Genomic DNA, 20842 nt, shown 5'->3' on the forward strand with positions numbered 1-20842 from the left:
TTAATGCATATCAGCATTTAATGCACATCAGAAACCTCATAATCCTTCTTGGGAATCATAATATTTTAGTATTCACTTGATGTAGTCAAAGATGTTTTATTTTTTATAAGGCACAAATGTACTTTATATTCACTTACCTTCCCAGTCTTGGGTTGTCTTCCTTAGCTTGGTAGTACAGCATTTTTACTTTGTTTTCTGCTACTGTTTTTAAATTGTTTTACTTGTCTACTTGAGCTGCTGAATCCTCCATGAGTAGCTGCAACATCTTGGCTTGATGTGTTGAAGCTCGAGATTGGAGTAGTTAAAACAACCTTCTGGTTACTATTTTGTTTTCTTTTGTAAAATAAAAAACAAAATGAAACCAGAACTGGCAGCGTGCTGTGACATGAAATAAAAACCCAGGGGCAGGGAACTGGAAGCCACATTCAGTGTGGTTTTCTCAGCTGTTCTCCAAGAATTGCATTTTCAAAGTAATTGTTTGGAAATTCTGGCCAAAGGTTTTGTCTACCTTGATTTTTTTTTTTTTTTTTAAAAAATTAATTTGCTTTTTTTCTGAGTTGTGGGGGTGATATGGTGCTCTCTGGTAGATATTTATGGATTGAGATTTCAGGTTTTTGAGGGGGACTTTGTCATCTCACAGTCCTCTTGCATTTGGCTAAAATGAATATGCAGAGGCTTCAAAAATTGTTTCCATGTCCTCACAGTACAATCCTCACACATTGTCCTGTTGAATTTTACCTATTTTCTATTAGGGAAATGAGGTAGAGGTTGAGAAAAATGGTATCCCACCAATAAATTTAAATAAATCTCACCCTCCCAAATTAGCACTTCAATTTCTGAGTAGTTTTTAACTTCGTGGAACAACTCTGGACTCATAGTGTTGCTCAGTGTTTCTTTCTCACAGTGTCACAGGGAATCCAAAATGCAGGTGTGCATTCCTTGGAATAAAACTGCCAGTCCTTGGAATAAAATTGGTGATTCTCCAGCCCTTTGCAACATTTGGGATATTTCCTCTTTACTTTTGGGGTAGTTTGGGCATTTTAATTGTCTCCACACCGATAGATGCTGTGAATCTACAGGAGTGTCCTCATGTGGAAACACATTGAAGTCTGCAGTGTGGATTATTTTGGGAAGTTTAATGCAATAATTGATGATCTGAATGAGTTTCCAGCCCTTGGTTTGGTTCCTCATGGTTCATCTGAGGATTTGTTCAACACCTGAGTGCACATGGACCCAGGATCACTGGGCCAGGCTAAAAATCCATTAAGGCAAATCCAGTGTTCTAAGGAAAGAATGGAAATAAAGAGGTAAAAAACCACCCTCCCCTCAAAAATAACAACCACAAAAACCTGCCACCCATCCAAAAAAATCTCTATCACAAAATATGTGGCCCAGCCCTCTGAGCACATGCAACTGGAAATTTTGCCAAGCTGAAGTCATGTCCTGGCTGCTCATATTCCCATAACTAACCCGCAGCATGTCAGCACCCTGAAAATCCAAGGAAAACCTCTTGAAATGGGGGTCATCACTGTCTGTAAAGATGTAAAAATCTTATCCTGGCTCCTCTTTTGCCAGTGATTTAATGAGAGTTGGATCTTGTTGGTAACAAGGGAAATTCCTGGGGGAAGGGGGAGCTCCAGCTCATTTCTGGTGTTGAACAGACTCTATAAAGCAAAGGAAAGGGGTGTCTGGGAGAGCTGATTTAGGAGGAACTGCAGGAAGAGAAGAGTGGGAAAATCTCTAGCAATGAGCCCCTGTGCATTTGGATTAAACACCATTTAATACCCTGGATTTGTGTCAACCTGAGAGGCTGATCCATGACTTTATTTACAGCTGTTCCAGGGCTCAACCCTCTCACATGAGTGTGAGAAGCAATGGAAAATCTGGCCTTCGGATGTGGAGCTTGTCCTCAAGTGCCAGGAGATGCATCCTCAGGACTAGCCTGAGCAGTGCATCAAGTGGGGTTCTCATTTTATTCCATTTTCCTGGGTTTTTGCCTTGCTCCATCACTGACTTTCTGCTCTTCCAAGCACAGGTTGGGCATGTGGCTTTTTAACAGCTTAGGGAAATCTGGTTGAGGGATGCAGAGTGTGTTATAAAAATTGAAGATATGAATCATAGCTCCTCTTTGAGTCTCTCTAATGCTTTGTCTCAGAGGAGCACCTTGCTGATAGCAGGGGCTGTTTGAAGGCACTGTACTGTGTCGGGTGTACACGCCCTGGGGTGCTTTTGGATACGACCAAAGTTTCAGGTAGAGTAGCTTCTGGGAAACCTGTAAAAGCTGACACAGCTGGGCAACAGAATAGGGCTCTGTAAAGCTACCAGTTTAAACCTTCTTTAAGTGATGTATCCCTTCTGTGTAATATGGCCATAATTAATGGCCTTAAGCTGAAGGAGGGTAGGTTTATATTAGATATTAGGAAGAAATTCTTTACTATAAGGATGGTGAGGCCCTGGCACAGGTTACTCAGAGAAGCTGTAGATGCCCATGCCTGGAAGTGTTCAAGGTTGGGCTAGGTGGTGCTCTGAGTAACCTGGTCTAGTGGAAGGCCCATGGCAAGGGGGTTGGAGGATTGGAACTAAGTGGTCCCTTCCAACCCAAACCATCCTATGAGTCTATGATTCTATAGTATAGTCCAGGCCAACCTCACATCACTCCTTGTCAGGAGGTGGTGAAGCTGTGCAGAAGCTTGGGATAGTTTAAGGGGGTTTAAAGTTGGAAAATGAAGAAACAAAGTTTGAAAGAAAACCCCAAAAACACAGCAACAATAGCAATACCAATTCCTGGCACTAACTCATTGCCCTTTGCAGCTGGGCTATTAAAAAGAAATAGGAAGATAAGGAGCACCTCTTGGATGTTAAAAGTCCCACAGGTTTTCAGCCCATGGAGCAGTTGTGCTCTACTTGCTGCTTCCTGCCTTTTCATGCAGGCAGGAACCACTCACTTGCCCTCCCGCTCTGGGAAGTGATGGTTAAGTGATGTTGTGATTGTGGTTTCTCATTCACTTGGGGTTCTGATATTCCCACTTGATAACTGAGTTCCAGTTGCTAATAATTCCCACAAATGCTGCCTCAGTCTCCCCTATCCACCATGTTGCAGCAGCATCTTCACTGTCCTGAGGGGCTGATCTGCCAGTCCAGTGCAAGTTCCACGGTCAGACACTGTGTAAAAACTACAGCAAACCACCCTCCCTGGGCTAAATTTCTGCAGCAAAGAGGAACCTGTACCCCCCTTCAAAGGCCCATCCCCCTTTCAAAGTGATCAGTGGCCTCCAGTATTAAAATATCTCTTCTCTTTTTGTCTCCACAGCCACCCAGATTGATCCCAGCGAACTGCAGGAGCTTTTTCAGGAGACTTCAGCCAACGTGTTCCGAATTAACTCCAATGGTGCGTATAATGAAAGGTTTCCCAGTCAGTTGTGTGCTGTCCTGCTGATGACTCCTGTGCCTGTGCAGGGTGTGTGGCAGGTCCTCTTGTCACAGAGCAAATATTAATGCAGCTTTTCTGCTGCTGCATCTCCCGAGCAGCAGCACATGTCCAATACACAGTCCTTTATAAGATGTAAAAATATTCCGCCATATGTTCCATTAAACAGGCACAAATATATCCCAATCCTTGCTGATACCACATCCTTTTCTATTTTTAATTGTGTCATCTGTTACAATGGGGAGTTAGAGTGCAGAAAGGTGGAACAAGCTAGACTTATTTTCTAATATGCTGCAGCACTGCTGTGTTCAGAGCCTGTCTTGTGAGCTTGCAGAACATCCATCTCCCTTATGAAAACACCAACACCAAGACTCTACTGTTATTCTTCACTCTGTAGACTGAGCAGAGATGCTACTCCTGCTCCTGGATCCTCAGGCCCTGGAGATGCAGAGTGCTTCCCTTCTTTGGAGACAAGTCTGGCTCATCAGTTTTGTTGGATTAGGCTGGGGGAAATTATCTTGCAGACAGATGTAAACTAACATTGCTGAATGGAAGCTGATGTCATGGTACCCCAGTTCTAAAATACACTAATGTCAGACAGGAATCAAAACTTATTGGTGCTGATTTTACAAAAGACCTTGAAGTTGCTTTGGAATCACCTGGACACCTTCTGTGTCTGTTCTGTTCTGTGTCTGTAGGGACTGGATGGCAGAAAGGCCTGGCCTTGGTGTAGGGAGAGGATTTTAGTGCCTCCTTGTTTGTGTAATGATGCCCCAGTGTGTCCCAGGGGCAGAGCCCCAGTCCTTGCAGCGAGGGATCCTTGTTAGAAGAAGGATAGCAAGCAAAACTTCTAAAATATAGTCATCTTTTCTTTAGAGGAGTTGTGTATGCTCTAACTACCAGGAAAATTCCAGCACCGATTTTTCCATGACTACGAGGGTTTTGTGACCCTTCTGTTGGTGACACACATCCCATGTAAACAAGGGATTATGGCTCCTGTGGGAGCTTGAACTTTCCAGCTGTGACCACGGGTACTTGGCTTGCAGGTGGGTGAACAACCACACCAGAACTCACAGAAATACCTGCAGTAGCATCAAATTTGGTTGCTCCAGCACTAATAGTTTTAATTTGGCAGTGGTAGTGATGAATGGCAGTAACTTCTGCTCCAAACTGAGGGCTCAGTCTGAAGTTTTGCAGCCTGCCTGTGAGCCTGTGTGAGCTGTTACAGACACCAACTATTATCCAAACCAGCCAGGTTAAGCCTGACTTGATATGTCTCTTCTGTAATCAAAACTCCTACTGTCCTGGAGTTTATCCTGATAACACCTCAAGATGAGTGGCACATCTTTTTTTTTAAATGCCACAACCCAATTTCTCTTTTCATTCTTTGTTAGAATTGCATTAATCCATTCAATTAGGGTTTGAAAAACCTCTCTTGGTCTTTGTTACTCCTTTTGAGATGGTGATGATGCGTTTTCTGCTAAGAGTTGCCTGAGTTGAGTGCTCTGTGAAGCAGGCAATGACAAAGCCTGTACTTAAAATGCTTAAAACTACTTTGCAAAAATGGAGACACAACTGTTTGAAGTCTGCAAACCAGACTTTAAAATACGTGCCATCCAAATTTCTGTGTGAGACATCTGACAGGACTCACCCGTGGTGTGTAAGTACCTCTGTAGGAAAAAAGACATCACATAAATAGCAAAGGACTCATTAATCTAAGGTTCTCACACAGAAGGAGATCAGGAGATAGGAGTTAAAGCTGGACAAATTCAATCTTTCTGTATGATGATAACTGGCCATTAGAGCTGCTTATGGAGGGGACCTGATGGATTTGGCTTTGCTTCGAACCTTTAAATCAAGATTCAAATGTCTTTTTATAAGATATACTTTAGTCCAGCTGCAGTCTGGAGTCTTGATGTAGGAGTGATAGGACAAAGTTTTATGGGAGGAAATCAGATTGGATAATCAGAATTGCTCTCTCTGGCCTTTAAAATCTATGAATCTATGAATTTATAATGCCTTTTAAAGTGCTTTCAGGTTGAAGAAATGCCCATAAGATACTCCACTGTTGTTGCTCTGTTCATCACCTGTATTATTTTTTGTCTGATAAAGTCAGTTCCATTCAGTTTATATGTGTGGTTTTTATAGTCTTTCCCCAAAAAGTGGATAGAGCTTTACAGGAGAGGGATGCTAAGATTTGGCACAGCTAAGCCACTTTAGGGAAAGAAACTTTTAGGGTTAGAAAATAGGGAAGAATGCCCATGATGCTTTCTACCCTGTATCAGATGAGGGGTTTTACTCCTTCTGTGCTGGGCATGGTGTGTTGAACATCCTACAAGGTGCATAAATCCCATCACGGCTCCTCTTTTCCTTCTTTTCCTGCCTTGCCCCGGCCTCTCTGGGGTTTTTCAGGTTCCCCGTTGTGTTTGGAGACCAAACCATGCACCTGGAAGGTTCTTCTCCCTCCTGGGTTGCTAAAGATCATGAAATCATAGAATCATTGAGGTTGGAAAAGACCTCCAAGATCACCAAGTCCAACCTTTGACTGAATGCCACCAAACCCTCTAAACCATGTCAACTCATTTTCAAACACTTCCAGGGATTGTGACTCCACCCTTTCCCTGGATCAGGCTGTTCCAAGATGTCCCAAGTTGCCCACGTTATGCTTCTGTTGTTTAGCTTCCAAAAATTCCAGGTTGTGGGCAATCTCAGTAATACTTTTTCTACCTTTGGGGAGTGACTATTTTTAATGAAACAAGAAGTCAACTTTGTACCTGGATTTTAAAGCACCATTGAATTTTATTGAGTAACACTGCACAGGTAATAAACACCGTGTGCTTTGTCCCTCTTTGCTCTCCTTATTCTTTTTTTACAGAGTTCTGAGCCTTTGGGGTGATATAAATCCTTTTTGGGCACTTTAGGACTTGCTTCCTGACCAAGGGGGATTTTTACAGCCCTGAGCTGGTCGGGGCTGATCTCACGCATAAATGATTCCTGCTCCCTTTTTCTACGGTGAAAATGGAAATCTTCCTCGTGTGTTGAATAAAAATCTTAGTCAGGAGAGCTGGTTCTCTTTATGTGCTACTGGATCACTCTCCTGCCAGGTCTTGAGCATTATAGACATTTTTTAATGCCACTTCTCACAGAAGTGTGAAGGAGTAGAGGGAGATTTTTCCTATTCTTTGCATCTGCTTTCTTTCTCTAAATCTTTTGGGGCTGTCCCTGTTGACCATAGGGAAGGTTCATAGGTTCATAGGGTCACAGAATGGTTTAGGTTGGAAGGGACCTTAAAGATCACCTAGTTTCAACCTCCCTACCATGGGCAGAGCCACCTTCCACTAAACCAGGTTGTTTGATAGTGCTTTGACTTTTGCAATTTCCATGGGTTATTTAATTTAGCTGATTTTTTCCTATTTGGACACAAAAAGAAGCCAAAATGTTGGCTGAAATTGTCTTATTTATGGCTTTTTTTTTCCTGTATATTTTTATCAAGGTTTTGCATTTTGTTCAGTGTACAGCTTTTAGCTGCCTCTCACTAAGTGTCTTATAAATAAGTAAATTAAATAACACTCCTAAATGGGGTTGCTTTGGTGCGTCCTGTCTGATCAGTGGAGGATATACTGAAGGAATCAGACCTGTTCTGGCCAGATGGAGAACCTGAGTGCTCTAATGAGTCTCTTCCCTCTCTAATTCCTGCCACTTGCTCATTAATGACTGCACATAACAGGTTGGTGCCATGCACATTACCTTGATTTTAAAGACTGAGCTCAGGTGTGATGGAGTCTCCTTTGCCATCTCACAATGGTTTCTTATCCCCCATTGATTTAAAGGATTGAAACCCTCAGGTTCTGTAAATTAGGGCAGTTCCAACAGCAGTGATACCTTCTGGATGTGCCTCATCATGCAGGACCAGCGTGTGCCTGTTAAAAATAAAGAGTACAAGGCTTTTAAAATAAGATACCTGTTTTAGCAGTGGCTTCACAGCATCTCCCCAGCACAGCTTGATGTTTTGCTTCTGTGGTAGAGCTACTGCTCACATGGTCAGAACTGGTAAATTGAGAGGGATTTTCCACATCCAGCACACAGATTTTGATAAAGTGATTCATTGTCAAAGCAGTTTAGATTTAGTCCAAAATAGCTCAGACTTAATTGCAGAATCATAGAATGGCTTGGGTTGGAAAGGGCCTGAAAGATCATCTTGCTCCAACCCCTCTGCCATGGACAAGGACATCTTCCACTAGACCAGGATGCTCAAAGCCCTGTCCAAAATGGCCTTGGACACTTCCAGGGATGGGGCAGCTTCTCTGGGCAACCTGTTCTAATCGCCACCCTCACAGCCAAGAATTTATTCCTGAAACCTGATTTAAACCTACCCTTACCCCTTAATCTAAGCCATTAGCCCTTGTCCTGTCACTGCAGACCCTGCTAAAAAGACTCTCTCCATCTCTCTTGGAGCCCCTTCAGGCACTGGAAGGGGCTACAAGGTCTCCCTGGAGCCTTCTTTTCTCCAGGCTGAGCAACCCCAACTCCCTCAGCCTGTCTCCATAGGACAGGGGCTCCAGCTCTCGGAGCATCCTCGTTGCCACCTCTGGACTTGCTCCAACAGGTCCCAGAGGTGGTCACAGTGTTCCAGGTGGGGTCTCCCGGCAGGAGGGTGGAGGGGGAGAATCACCTCCCTTGATCCACTGGCCACTCCTGTTTTGATGCAGCTCAGGCCATGGGTGGTTTTCTTGAGATTCAGGAGTCTTAGTCTCACTATTTTCCAGGTAAGAGCTACATCAAATGGTGACCTCTGACTGCTCCATAGAGCCTGTCTTGTCGTTTTAGGATGACTGACCTTTATGTAAGTTCATAAATACTATGTCCAAACTGGAATATTGGGTAAAATTATTGGATAGGGACTTAAACCTGAGTCATTTTCTCACCTGACTGACAAGTGCTTTCCTTGTCTCTTGTATTCATGTCTCAGATTCTTTTCCTTTTATGTACGTTTTCCAAAATCCTTAACAAATCTGATAGCTCATGGATTTACCTCAGCATAAAATGGTATGTGTGTGAAGTTTTGAAAGGTGTTTTACAGTAGAAAAGCTGCTTCCTACTCCAATCTTCTCCAAAGCAGGTGGTAGCAAAATTCACTTTGAATTGTCCTGATTTTTGCAGGCCAGGTTGGGGAAGTTCATGGGTGCTCCAGCTGCTGTTTTTCCTTCTAGAGTTGCACACATGACATTAACACGTTCTTACAAATTCAGTGTCCACACAAATCCTTTCTTTACCTTGGCTTGCTGTCCATTCTCCAAGGACCACATTCTGCTTTGTTTCCAAGGGTTGATGGGCCCAGAAGTATTTTTAGTTGATGCAAAATTTTGTATTTGAAATGGAGGGCTTATAGATTGCATGGGAGATTGGGTTTTTAGGATTGCAGAGAGGGGAAGAGAAGGAATTATAATATCCATGAGATATCTGCAGGATCAGATCTGTTCTGCAGGATCAGATCTGTTCTTTTACAGAAGCAAATGGTTATTAGTGAAAAATTCCAATTTATTCTTTAAAATATTGTGCTTCCTGCAAAGAAGAATAATTATTAGCTCAGTTATAGACAATTTCTTGAGGCTTTATCTTACTGAATCTTCAAACTCCGCACTAAAATCTGTTATGGAGATCTAGCATTTTGGGTAGAAATATATGGTCGTATTCAAGGTTTGTTTGAATATTCGTGTTCTTCAGGCACATTAGTTATTTTTTGTGCTATTTAGTGACTTTTGGTGTCAAGCCAGTGGAGCCCAAAAGAGAAGAGAGGATTTGGTCTGTCAGTGGAAATATAATTAAGTGACTTGTTCAAAGTTACAGGCCAAGTCCAAGTCTGCAGAGTCATTAAAACAGAGGATTTCTTAAATTTCTGCAGAAATAATTGAGCCATGTTTCTAATCTGCTCTTCTTTCTTTCCTTAAATACTGAAGCGTGACTGATAACGGGTGATGAGTTTTTACAACTGGGAGCATCCTGAGAAAAATCTCACATGTAAATATCAAGAATGTAATTTATTTAATGTGTTTCATTGTGGAAAATCTTCAAATGCTTTTCATACTTGCTGTGCTAAGTCCAGAAGTAGTGACCTGTTTTTAATTTGAAAGTCAATTTGAGACAGTGAAATTCAAGGGTGTAAAAAGACAACTGTACTCCTAGTTTTCTGTTACTTTTATATATACACACACAGACATATATATATATATATATATTTCTTAAATCTGAAGTCATTAAAAGCAACGCAAACCATATTTCCACCTTCTTGGTGTCCTTAGGATAGAATATCCTCCTCTCCTGATGGGAAAGCCCAAATATTTCTCCAACACAGGAGATGATCACAGCAAAGGGTTCTGTTTTAGAATAGAAATAGAAAAGAAAATAGAAATAGAAAAGATTTTGAGAGCTAAGGTCTCAAACAAGAAGGAGGGAAATATTGGAGTGAACATCAATGTTCTGCCTCTTAATTTTTATTCAGAGCAATAAATAGTTATTATGCAATTTCTTGCGTTTTCACGGGGGGCACTTTTCCAGCTGGAGATGCTCCATGCACAGCTCTGTGCCATCCCAAGGCTGGAAGAGTCAGAGACCTGTGCAAGGTCCATGGGATGGAGGTTTTCTTACTCTTACAAGGGATCATATTCCATCATGTCGTGGCACAGATTCATGGATTCACCGTTTATGCATCCAGGGAACTCAGTTTATCCATTCTGTTGTAATGGCTGTTGCTGGATGGTGTCCCTTTTGTCTCATGGGTTACTTGTTCAAATACTTCAATGTATTAAAAAAAAAAATAAAATTACCAGACAAACAACTGAACTAAAATCCAGTATTTTTTTTCTCTGGAAAAGTGTCCTGTTCCTTTATCTTTTCTTTCTGTGCTGTTGACAGTGACCTCTCTGGAAAGAAGTCTTCGATCTCTGGGGACCTCAAACGATACTCAAGAGCTGCAGGATGGACTGTGAGTTTATTTTAAATTGCTGCAGGTCTTTCTTTGTCCCAGCCTTTTCATTTTTTCCCTCATCTATTCTCACCTTTTCTTCAGCCCTTTTATGGCATTTTTTTGTCAGACTCACTTCTTTTTTTTTTTTGTTTCTGTTGGTGATTAATGGTGGTAGGATGTGTATTGATCCTATAAAACTTTGCTTGTGCTGGTTTCAGGTGGCAGAGAATGGTGGTAGATAAAGAAAAAGATGACCCACAGTGAAAGGGCTTTCTGTGGGTCTGGCTGTGTTGTTATTTTTTTATTGTTGTTTTTATTGTTATCTTTTTTTGTTGTTGGGGTTTTTTTATTTGTTTTTAAAGTGAAGCCAGAGTAGGATGCTGTGGTGGTTTTGGCTGGGATGGAGTTGATTTTCCTCGTAGTGGTGAGCACAAGGCTGTTTTGGATTTGGGATAAAAGCAGCATGGATAACCCTGGGATGTTCTAGTTCTTGCAAAGCAGTGATTATACAGAGTCAAGGCCTTTCCTGCTCCTCACCCCACCCCACCAGTGAGTGGCTCTCTGGAGTTTAGTTTCTGGCTGCAGCTAAACCACAACACATGTTTGTGTAGCTTTTCCTTTTGTTTTACCCCTTTTCCACTTTGCCAAAGTCCATGAACCCAAGTAAAAATGGACTTTTGACAAGGGCACATAGTGATGGCACAAAGGGGAATGACTTTACATTGAAAGACAGTAGGTTTAGGTTGGATATTAGGAAGAAATGTTTCCCTGTGAGGGTGGGGAGGCCCTGGCACAGGTTGCCCAGAGAAACTGTGGCTGCCCCATCCCTGGAAGTGTCCAAGGCCGGGTTGGATTGGGCTTGGAGCAACCCTTGGGATAGTGGAAGGTGTCCCTGCTCATGGCAGTGGGTTGGAACTGGATGATCTTTAAGCTCCCTTCCAGCCAAAATCATTCTATGACTCCATGGAAAAAAAAAAAAAAAAGAAGAGGCAAGGGTGGAAAAGTGTGTTATGGGGTCGAAAGCTGCATCTCAGCATCACAACACTGACAAAATGGAACTTCAGTTGCAGTTGCAGTAGCTCCAGTTCATTAAACCCCCTCTCCCAGAGCTGTGTACACACAAACACGCACAGTTGGCTTTCATTGCACGCATGCTAATTAGAGAATTAAAATGGCTCTTCCAAATGTAGCCCAATTTATTAAAGATACCTCCCTTAATGCAGCTTGCATGCAAAAATCAAGTGTTTAGGATGTGGCTCTGATTTCCTGTATATAACTGAAGTTCCTGCTGAGATTTGGCTTTGAAGAAAGGGGAATTTGGGGTTTATTTCTTTATACTGCCTTTACACAGCTGTAATTTGCCTGATGGACCTGATTGACCTTCTCTGTGCAATATAAACTCTCAGACTGGTTTTCAGTCTCTCTCCTTCTCTCTCCATTGGTTTCCTTAGGGCATCAGATCTGCCCTAATTCACATCTAGTCTGTTTTGCAAACCAGAGGATTAAAAATAGTAATAGTAATAATAGTTAGAAGATTTGAAAGTAAATTTAGTGGGTTGGAGAGGATGCAGGAGTACAAAGTCAGTCTGTGGAGATCGATGTAATCAGGAGAGATGTTTACATGGACAAAATTATTTGCAACTCAAACCACCTTAATCAGTGGAGATCCTTAGCCCAGGAAAGTCTTGTATCACACAGCTATTATGTTTGCTCTCCTAAATTACTCTTTTTTTTCAATTTAAGAATCAATTCCTTGACTCTTCAGAGCACTCCAAAACCATGGCTAGATAATTTCCTTCTTTCCTGAGCAGTTACATAAATAGGCACCAATGAGGCACTAATTGCACTAATTATTTTTATCATTAGTTATCATTAATTGTCCAGTTAGTTGAGTGCAGCTTATTTTTACTTTAAACATGCTTGCCTACCCTTCTTATCAGCCCCAGAATTCCTCCAGCTACCTCCTGCTTCATCCCTTCTCCCCATTCTCCAGCAGGTCTCTCCTGGTTCCTCCTATTTGGTTTGTTGTATCTCCAGAACAAACAGTTCCAGGGTGCTCTGCAGAGGAGGACCAGCATCTCTTTTCCCCTCAATCCTCTCCTAAAACTGAGGTGTCCTTCCATTGCCCCCTTTTCCAGGCAAACAGCCTTGAGTGCTCTACAGGAATCTCTGTTTCTCCTGAGACCTGCACCAGCAGAAAGCAGCACCCCATGAATCACAGAGCTGGCAGAGCTGATATATCTCTGCTCAGGGGGGTCAGCTCTTCAGGTGAGACCTTTGGGGCAGCGTTTTCTGCTTGCCCAGCTGCAAATCATGGCTTAATCTTCCTCCTTTGCCACTTGACCCCTTTCCTTCACAGGTTGATGCATGTTTCTCCTTGAACATCCTCTAACTTGGGAGATGGGAGCAGGGAGTGAGCATTTGGTAGGTTTATAGCCTTGGCTATTAGGGAAACGATGATGTTTGTGGGTATCTAAATAGTAAAATTGCCACAATTTCTACTTTCTTATTAAGTGACTCTTACTCTGCCTAAAATGAGGCTGTTATGCAGATGAGGGGAGGCAGAGTATTTGGGAATAGGGATTAATGGTGATCCTGCTACACAGGACATTCAGCTGCTATGGTCTGTATTCTACATGTTTGCTTATCTGGCTGCAGGGTCCTACTAAAACACAATAAAACCAAGGTTACCTGATTCCTTTTCAAATTCACCCAGACTTTCTGCCTCTTAAGCACAGGACTCACAAAGGCATCAGATGAGGGCACGTTTCTGACTGTCAAACTGGGCTATTCCCTTTTTTGAAATGGTTTCTCTCCTTTTGAGAGCTGAATCATTCAGAATAGGGGTTGTATCTGTGGCGAGTGAATCTGGGAGAGTTCATCCCCAGTGGAATGCCAGCTCCAGTCAGAGAGACAGACTTGGCTGCTGAGATGAGCAGGGTGTATACAAGACCCAACTGTGGATGATCTTGGTCTAAGCTCTGCCCAGAGCCAGCACAAATCCTTGTGTGCCCCGTGCTTGGGGCTGGATGACCTGGCAAATGAAACATGAATGTCCATAAAATGCAGTTGGCTGAATGCAACTGACCCTGGATTAACAGGGGAGAGAATGGGAGCAAAAGGAAAGAAGGTGTTTGGAACTGGGATGAGGAGCTAAGGCCAGGAGGCAATGCCAACAGCTTTCTCCAGTGGTGCTTGGCTACAAACAGCATGTTAAGAACTCTTATTTTGCAGGAAAAATCAACTGGTTTGTTTTCTGGGATGAGGGGGTTCTCCAACATTAGGCACTGAAGGTAACTGGCTTTTAATTTAGGCAAATTAAATTAAATGCCCACATCGAGCACTGACAGTGAAAACCAGTCTCTTTTCTTGTGAGTGATATGCCTGGTTAATCTCCCAACATCCTCCACAAAATGACTGGAAATGAAAGCATCCCTGTAACCTGGACAATGCCCTCTGAGGAGTATGATAGAAGAAGAAAAAAAAAACCAAAAGCTTTCATTTTTTCACAACCTGACCCTGTCTCATTGTGATCTCAAGAGAAGTGGCTGTGCAGGCTGCAAGTAGCACTTGTTGGCTACCTGGAAGCCATGAGACTGAGCTTTAAGTGGCACGAAGGGGCCTTGATGTCCTTTCCATGGAGGCTGGTTGGCCATGGCAGCAATCCATCCTCTCCAAACCAGGCTTCCTGCATCGGTCACCTCAGTGAGGAGTTTGATTCCTTACTGCACGTTTGACCTTGTCCCACTGCAAGGTCAAGAGCAGTAGGGCAGTGACTCCAGCACAGCTTATTACCCATTTTCAGGTGGGTCTGGGAGGTAACCCAAGAGTCTTCACTCTGTGGCACTTTTGGATGCTTTACAAGTCAGTGGCAGAAGCATTTCCCTGTTTAAGGAGGAGTTATAAGAAGGATATTTTTGGGGCTTTTAGCACTGATTAGATTTACTGAAAAATGTGTTGATTTCTCCTGATTTGAGAAAAAAGCCTTTTAGCTTTTACCTCCCTTCTCCCATTGGCATTAATTTTTTTTGAAAAGTGAACATTATTGAAATACGTGGGATTTTTTTCCCGCACCTGAGAGAGTCCTCGGCTCTATATCTGTACAGTGTGAGAAGACAAAACTGCTTTTCTCATTGAATTGATGCACAATCCTGGATAAGATGGTGCATGGAAAAGAATTCCTGTGGCCACAAAGGAGTTTCAAAGTATTTTCCCGATAGGAAAGCTCAGTTTGAGAACTGAGCTGCTTCAGGGTGAGACAAGTTCAACTGTTCTGGAAGAACTTTTGTATTACTGCTCTTACATGTGTTTTGGACAAAAATTAACCTCATAAGACATGTATTTTCCCTAGGCATGCAAGGTCTGCTAAAATACAGAATGCTAAAATGCTGTATTCTTTGCTGGAATTAAAGGGAATTCCATCTTCCTCACCCTTCCCAGGAAATGTACCACATCACCTGAAAAATTTTTAAGTGATGAGTAAAAGCACTTCATAAGTTTATTTTACCACCACATAACCCTAAAATCACTGGATACTTACGTTGAAGTATTGTCAGTTTGGCATTCTTTTGGGAAGAGAAGCATCCCTGACAAACTTGAAGCCACTTTGAACAGCAAGAGTCAATTAAACTGTGTCAACGAGCTCTCAGGCTCAATCTGAGGAGCTTTGCTGGATTTGTAGAAGCACTTCTGAAACACTGACATTCAGGGTGTAACCAGTAATTTTAAGATGGACTGGACTGAGCTGTGAGGTTTGTGTGGCACAGGTTGTTCACACCTTCTGATGGATAAGACACCTAAAGTGGGTGCCTGTGTCGTCTCAGTCTGTGGTGTCTGTCAGGATTCGGCTCACCCCGATAAGGCCATAGAATCATGGAATGGTTTGGGTTGGAAGGGACCTTAGACACTGTGTAGTTCTAACCCTGCCCTACCAGGGGCAGGGACACCTTCCACTAGACCAGGTTGTCCCAAGCCCTCTCCAGCCTGGCTTTGGACACTTCCAGGGATGGGGCAGCTGCAGCTTCTTTGAGCAACCTGTGCCAGTGAAAGAATTTCTTCTTATATCAAAGCTGCACCTGCCTTCTCTCAGTGTGAATCCATTCCCCCTTGTCCTGCCACTCCAGGCCCTTGTCCAAAGTCCCTCTCCAGCTCTCCTGGATCCCCTTTAGGCACTGGAAGGGGCTCTGAGGTCTCCCTGGAGCCTTCTCTTCTCCAGGTGAACACCCCCAACTCTCAGCCTCTCCCCATAACAGAGGTTCTCCAGCCCTCTTAGTATCTTTGTGGTCTCCTCTGGACTCACTCCAACAGCTCCACACCCTTCTGGGGTTGGGGGTCCCAGAACTGGACACTGCTTCAGGTGTACAAGGGCAGAGTAGAGGGGAAGAACCATCTCCCTCACCCTGCTGGCCACACTTCTTTTGATGCAGCCCAGGATATGATTTGCTTTCTAGGCTGCAGGATCTGCTACTCTTGAGGATATTGAGATGCCCCAGGGGATGTGAGAAGCATGGCTTTGGTAGCTTTGACCCAGGACTTGTTTTCTTTCACTTCTGAAATGGCAGTGTTAGGTGTCATGGCACACCAGGACATCTCAAGTGAAACCTGAATCACCCCTGAATCAAATGAAGGAGTTTCCCTTCAGGCTGAATGATTAAGACAACTCAGTTCCTTCCCACCTAACTCATATTACACCAAGAAATACAGTAACCCTTGGCTTTTTGGGGAGAGTTGTGGGATCATTTGTGCCTGAGCTGGACTAAAGTGATCTTTGCACATTCCCAGTTCCTCTGTGTGCTCCAGGGAGGATGAATGGTTATCCTTATGCCTTGGAGACCCACCAACCTGCTGCAGAGGTGAATGAATCCATGCCCTCAGCTTTTCTGAATAGATATGAAACAATAAAGGCTTTTTTTCTCAGTTAATTTTTATCATTTGTGTGTATTGTTTCCTTTTTCATTCCCTATTTTACCATTATGTTTGATAAGTTGGAGGTATAGCTTAAACATTTTTTTTTTTAAAGCTTCTGTTAAAAAGGTTTTAATTCCTCTGGTATGCGGATTCATTTAGAGCAGAAAAATATTTTAAAGTCATAATTTACTGAAAGAAGATTTGTTCAAGTAAATCAGACAGAAGCTTTTAAGTGTCAGCATGTTTAATTAAGGGCAGGATTTAATAATATTTTATATTTTTTTTTATAATGCTTGTATAAGCTTAAAAAAAAAAAAGAAAATTATTTCCATAAATATTTTGAAATGTCGTTTTGATTCCGCTAATATGTTAAACCCTTCAAAGTAATACCTTCCCTGTTCAACTCAAAGCAGTCGGATTAACTTTATCTATCCTCCATTTATCGCTACTTCCATCAATTCCTGACAGGAAAAACCTTCTAGGTTTGGCAGGAAAAATGGTTTTCCAGATTGCAACATTTGCATTTAACTGTATAATACAGTCACCGCATTAGTAACTGTATTTATGTGACAGATCTCACCCTTAAGAATCCCAGAGCTCCAGATATGTGACATCCCTGTGATAAATGACAAAAGCTGGGGATGAACTGCAGAACTCTCCAATGATGATAAATTCATCTGCTTTTGACCGCCTTCCCTGCTTAGAGAGGCCCTTGGAGTATCCCCTCACATGCCTGAACAGCTTCTAATGGTCACTACAAATCAATCTGTCAGAGAAGTTTTTCTTTTCAGTGTTTTCCTCCCGAATTGTCCTTGCCAGAGGTCTGGGGTGCCCAAAGCAACAATGTCTTCCCATGCCAAAGTAGTCTTTGGACGTAGGCTGTGAATTTTAAGCCCTGTAGTGATGGAGCAATGATTACTTGCTTGTGGCAAGTGATGGATGCTCCAGAAGATGCAGGATGGGGACAAGGAAAGACCAGCCATCTCCTCTTGAAGGTCTTTGACTGCCACTGCTGCTTCTCTAATTTTTTCATGCTTTTATGTCTCAGCTCAAGGTTTGTGTTCTCTCCTCAGTGGAATGGTGGGTCATGAAAATCACAAAGTGAGTGAGGTTGGAAGGGACCACAGTGGGTCATCTGGTCCAACCTCCCTGCTCCAGCAGGGTCATCCCAAAGCACATGGCACAGGGTTGTGTCCAGACAGTTCTGGAATTTCTCCACAGAGGGAGACTCTATAACATCCCTGGGCAACCTGTTCCAGTACTGGGTCACTGCAAAGCAAAGCAGTTCTTCTCATACTCAGGTGGAACTTCCTGGGCATCAGTTCCTGCCCATTCCCTCTTGTCCCACTGCTGGGCCCCCTGAGCAGAGCCTGGTCCATCCTCTGCCCCCTCCCTGCACACACGGACAGATGTGGGGGAGGTCCCCTCTCAGTGTCTCTGCTCGAGGCTGAACAGCCCCAGCTCCCTCAGCCTTTCCTTGTGAGAGAGATGATCCAGTCCCTTCAGCATCTTTGTAACCCTCCACTGGACCTGTTCCAGGAGCTCCATGTCTCTCTTGTCCTGATGAGCCCAGAGCTGGACACAGCTCTCCAGTTGCGCCTCACCAGGGCTGAGTGGAAGGGCAGGATCACCTCCCTGACCTGCTGGCAATGCTCTCTCCAATGTACCCCAGATACCATTGGCCTTTGTGGCCACAGGGACACTGCTGGTCATGGACAGCTTGTTGTCCATCTGGACCCCCAAATCCTTCTCCACAGAGCTCTGCAGACTCCAGGAAAAAGGAGTCCATTCATTGCTGGTGTCTCTGCAGGTGAAAACCTTGTTTGAGAGCCCAAGTCTTTCCACAAACCCTTGTTCCCACCTCCAGTTTGCAGATTTGCCCTTCGGTTTTAGATGCAACTGGTTAAACACCATGGCTGTAAGAACTCCAGGGCAGGTGAGGACCAGGAGAAGTTTTTACCACAGTGTGAGCCCAGGTCCTTGCACATTTCCTCCAAGGATCTGCAGTAATGTCCCATGGTCTTTATGCCATTCAAAGCACAGATCTGAGTAAACAGAGACAAGTATTTTGACTTCTGCCAATGATTAGATATTGTAAAAATAAGCCTTCTCCTCATCCCATGGCCCCCTTTGGTGCCCCAGGTGAAACCTGGATGTTCCTGTGGCATCCCACGTTCAAGAGGGAGGAAACATCCAAGATTTATGGATGCTCATGGTCCAAAGGAACAACAAAAGTCAGAGGAACCACAAAAGCTTACAAAGGTTTATTAGAAAATCATACACTTGGCCTGGAAATCAGTATAAGTTAGTCCCTGGTCTCCTGGTGTGAGCACAAGGCAGTGGGATTTGTGTAAAGGTCAACAGGGAAGAGAAAGAGATGAATTAAAGAGGGGAAGGGAAGGAAGGAAGGAAGGGAGGAAGGGAGGGAAGGAGGAAGAAGGAAAGAAAGAAGGAAAGAAACAAAGAAAGAAAGAAAGAAAGAAAGAAAGAAAGAAGAAAGAAAGAAAGAAAAAGAAAGAAAGAAAGAAAGAAAGAAAAAGAAAGAAAGAAAGGAAGGAAAGACAGGAAAGAAAAAAAGAAAATAAGGATGTTTGTCCCAGAAAAGTGCTGCCTTACCTCTATGTGGCCGCTTCTCCAGCCACATCCTACTCTTTCTCACGGTGTGTTTTTACCAACAATCCTTGCTCAGCTCCACAGCCATCCAACTCTGAATGTTTGAGACATACACATTAACCCCTTTACCTTCTAGGCCACTCCAGCTCCCAGTTTGGAAGCCAACTTCATCCTCCAACGAGAACTCTATTTGTAGCATGAAAATTTTCCACTCCCAGAAGTGTAACTGGATATTTCTATGTTTAAAAATACTGCCTTTTTTTTTTTTTTTCATAAATTTATTCTTAGATATTTATCTGGGAAATGCTGATTTCACACTGATGTTGTTCTATTTTTTGTTTGTTTTATGGGTGACAGAAGGAGGAATAAATAAATAGAATAAAATGTTCCTTCTCTTTTAATCTCTTAGGCCACCATGATAGTTTTTCTGATTTTTCAGAAGCTTTTCTCAGATTAATCATTGAAAAATATGCAATTTTCCCTTCTTAATGTTACCAAAAGAGTAGCTTTTTAGTTTGGAGTTAATTTCTTTTGCCATTTTCCTGCATTAGAAATGTAATGTGGTATTTGATTCAGTTAAAAATTGGCATTTTAAGTCTACAGAGAAAAGTTCATCTTCCCTCACCTTGAAAAACAAACCAACTTCAAATATTTTGCCTCTTTCTTTCTGCAGAATTAGAGATAGTGCAGGACAAGTTCACATTCTGTTAGCACAGCCTGCAGAGGGCAAACAATTGTATATTTGGGGAGAAATATCCACAGGCAGGAAGTTTATCTAATGACTTGTGATCCTGATTGGAGCGACTTCCCTCTGGGTTTTTAAGCACAAGTTTTGTAAAATTTTTAGATCAAAGAAAAAATAAAATTCTTGAAGGGGGGACAGGACATGTTTAGGGTGAGTTTTCATGCCTTCAGGTACGAGTTCAACCACGAGGTTCACATTGATTCATGAGGGGGATGAAATTGGTTTAATTATTCCCTTGTGCAGGAGCGGAACATGGGGTTGTCAAGGCTGAGCATCCCTTGTGCCCTGGAGTCCTCCAGGGCTTGGACACACCAATCCAAACATGCTGATGCTTATTGGGATACTTCTATTGGCTTTGTGTAAGGTCTGGTTTATTCTCTGAGTCTGATGCTGCCCATAAAGCCAAGAACCACGGTCCCATCACTGGGAATGAGGTTTGTTGTGGCCTGTGACCTGTTGTTTCTGCAGGCTGTCAGTGGAAGCAATTAGTGTCCTCTGGAAGGTTTGCTGGGCTTGAGAGGGGAAAAAGAATAAAAACAGGTAGACTCCAATCTCAGAGAAGAGGAGGATCCACCGAGCAGTTGCTTGCTGGACAAGTCACTCCGCATTTTTTTCCCTGCAGTGCTCTAATGGATGATTCCTCTCACACCATTCTCCATCAGGAATAAACCCTCTGAGCAGACACCCACCCATTACAGGGGGCACAGCAGGGGTTAAGCAAATCTTTAGGCTGTTTGTGTGGACATTGGTAGTTTTAATTGAGTACGGAGACGGTTTTTGGTAAGTAACACTTTAACACTTCTAGAGAGCAGGAATGGGAGATTGGAAGGAAATCTCGTAGGAGATTGCATTTAAACCCCTTTTCCTGCCTTGTTTGAAGTGAATCCAGATAAGGCAGATGAGGACATTCTTTGGGAAAACGGCTTGGAGGAATAGAAGTGAATAATGCTAGGTGAAAATTGAAAATAAAGATAATAGAGAATAGAGAGAAGAGAATAGAGAGAAAAGAGAAGAGAATAGAGAGAAGAGAGAGGAGAGATTGGAGAGGTTTGGAGAGGAGGGGAGGGGAGGGGAAAAAAGAAAAGAAAAGAAAAGAAAAGAAAAAAGAAAAGAAAAGGAAAAAGAAAAGAAAAGAAAAGAAAAGAAAAGAAAAGGAAAAAGAAAAGAAAAGAAAAGAAAAGAAAAG

General features: G+C 42.9%; 1 protein-coding gene across 5 annotated transcripts in view; it reads left to right on the forward strand.

Moving 5' to 3' along the window:
* Nucleotides 1–20842, forward strand: part of TSNARE1 (t-SNARE domain containing 1) — a 473885-nt gene that overhangs the window by 155943 nt on the left and 297100 nt on the right. For all 5 annotated transcript variants that reach the window (XM_027665127.1, XM_027665131.1, XM_027665128.1 and 2 more), the window contains 2 exons: nt 3311–3388; nt 10340–10409. In XM_027665127.1, coding sequence (XP_027520928.1) covers nt 3311–3388; nt 10340–10409 — 148 coding nt within the window. The remainder of the gene's footprint in view (nt 1–3310; nt 3389–10339; nt 10410–20842) is intronic.

The sequence above is a fragment of the Corapipo altera genome, unplaced genomic scaffold (genome assembly GCF_003945725.1).
Source record: "Corapipo altera isolate COAL_440 unplaced genomic scaffold, ASM394572v1 267, whole genome shotgun sequence".
In the NCBI taxonomy this organism is placed as follows: domain Eukaryota; kingdom Metazoa; phylum Chordata; class Aves; order Passeriformes; family Pipridae; genus Corapipo; species Corapipo altera.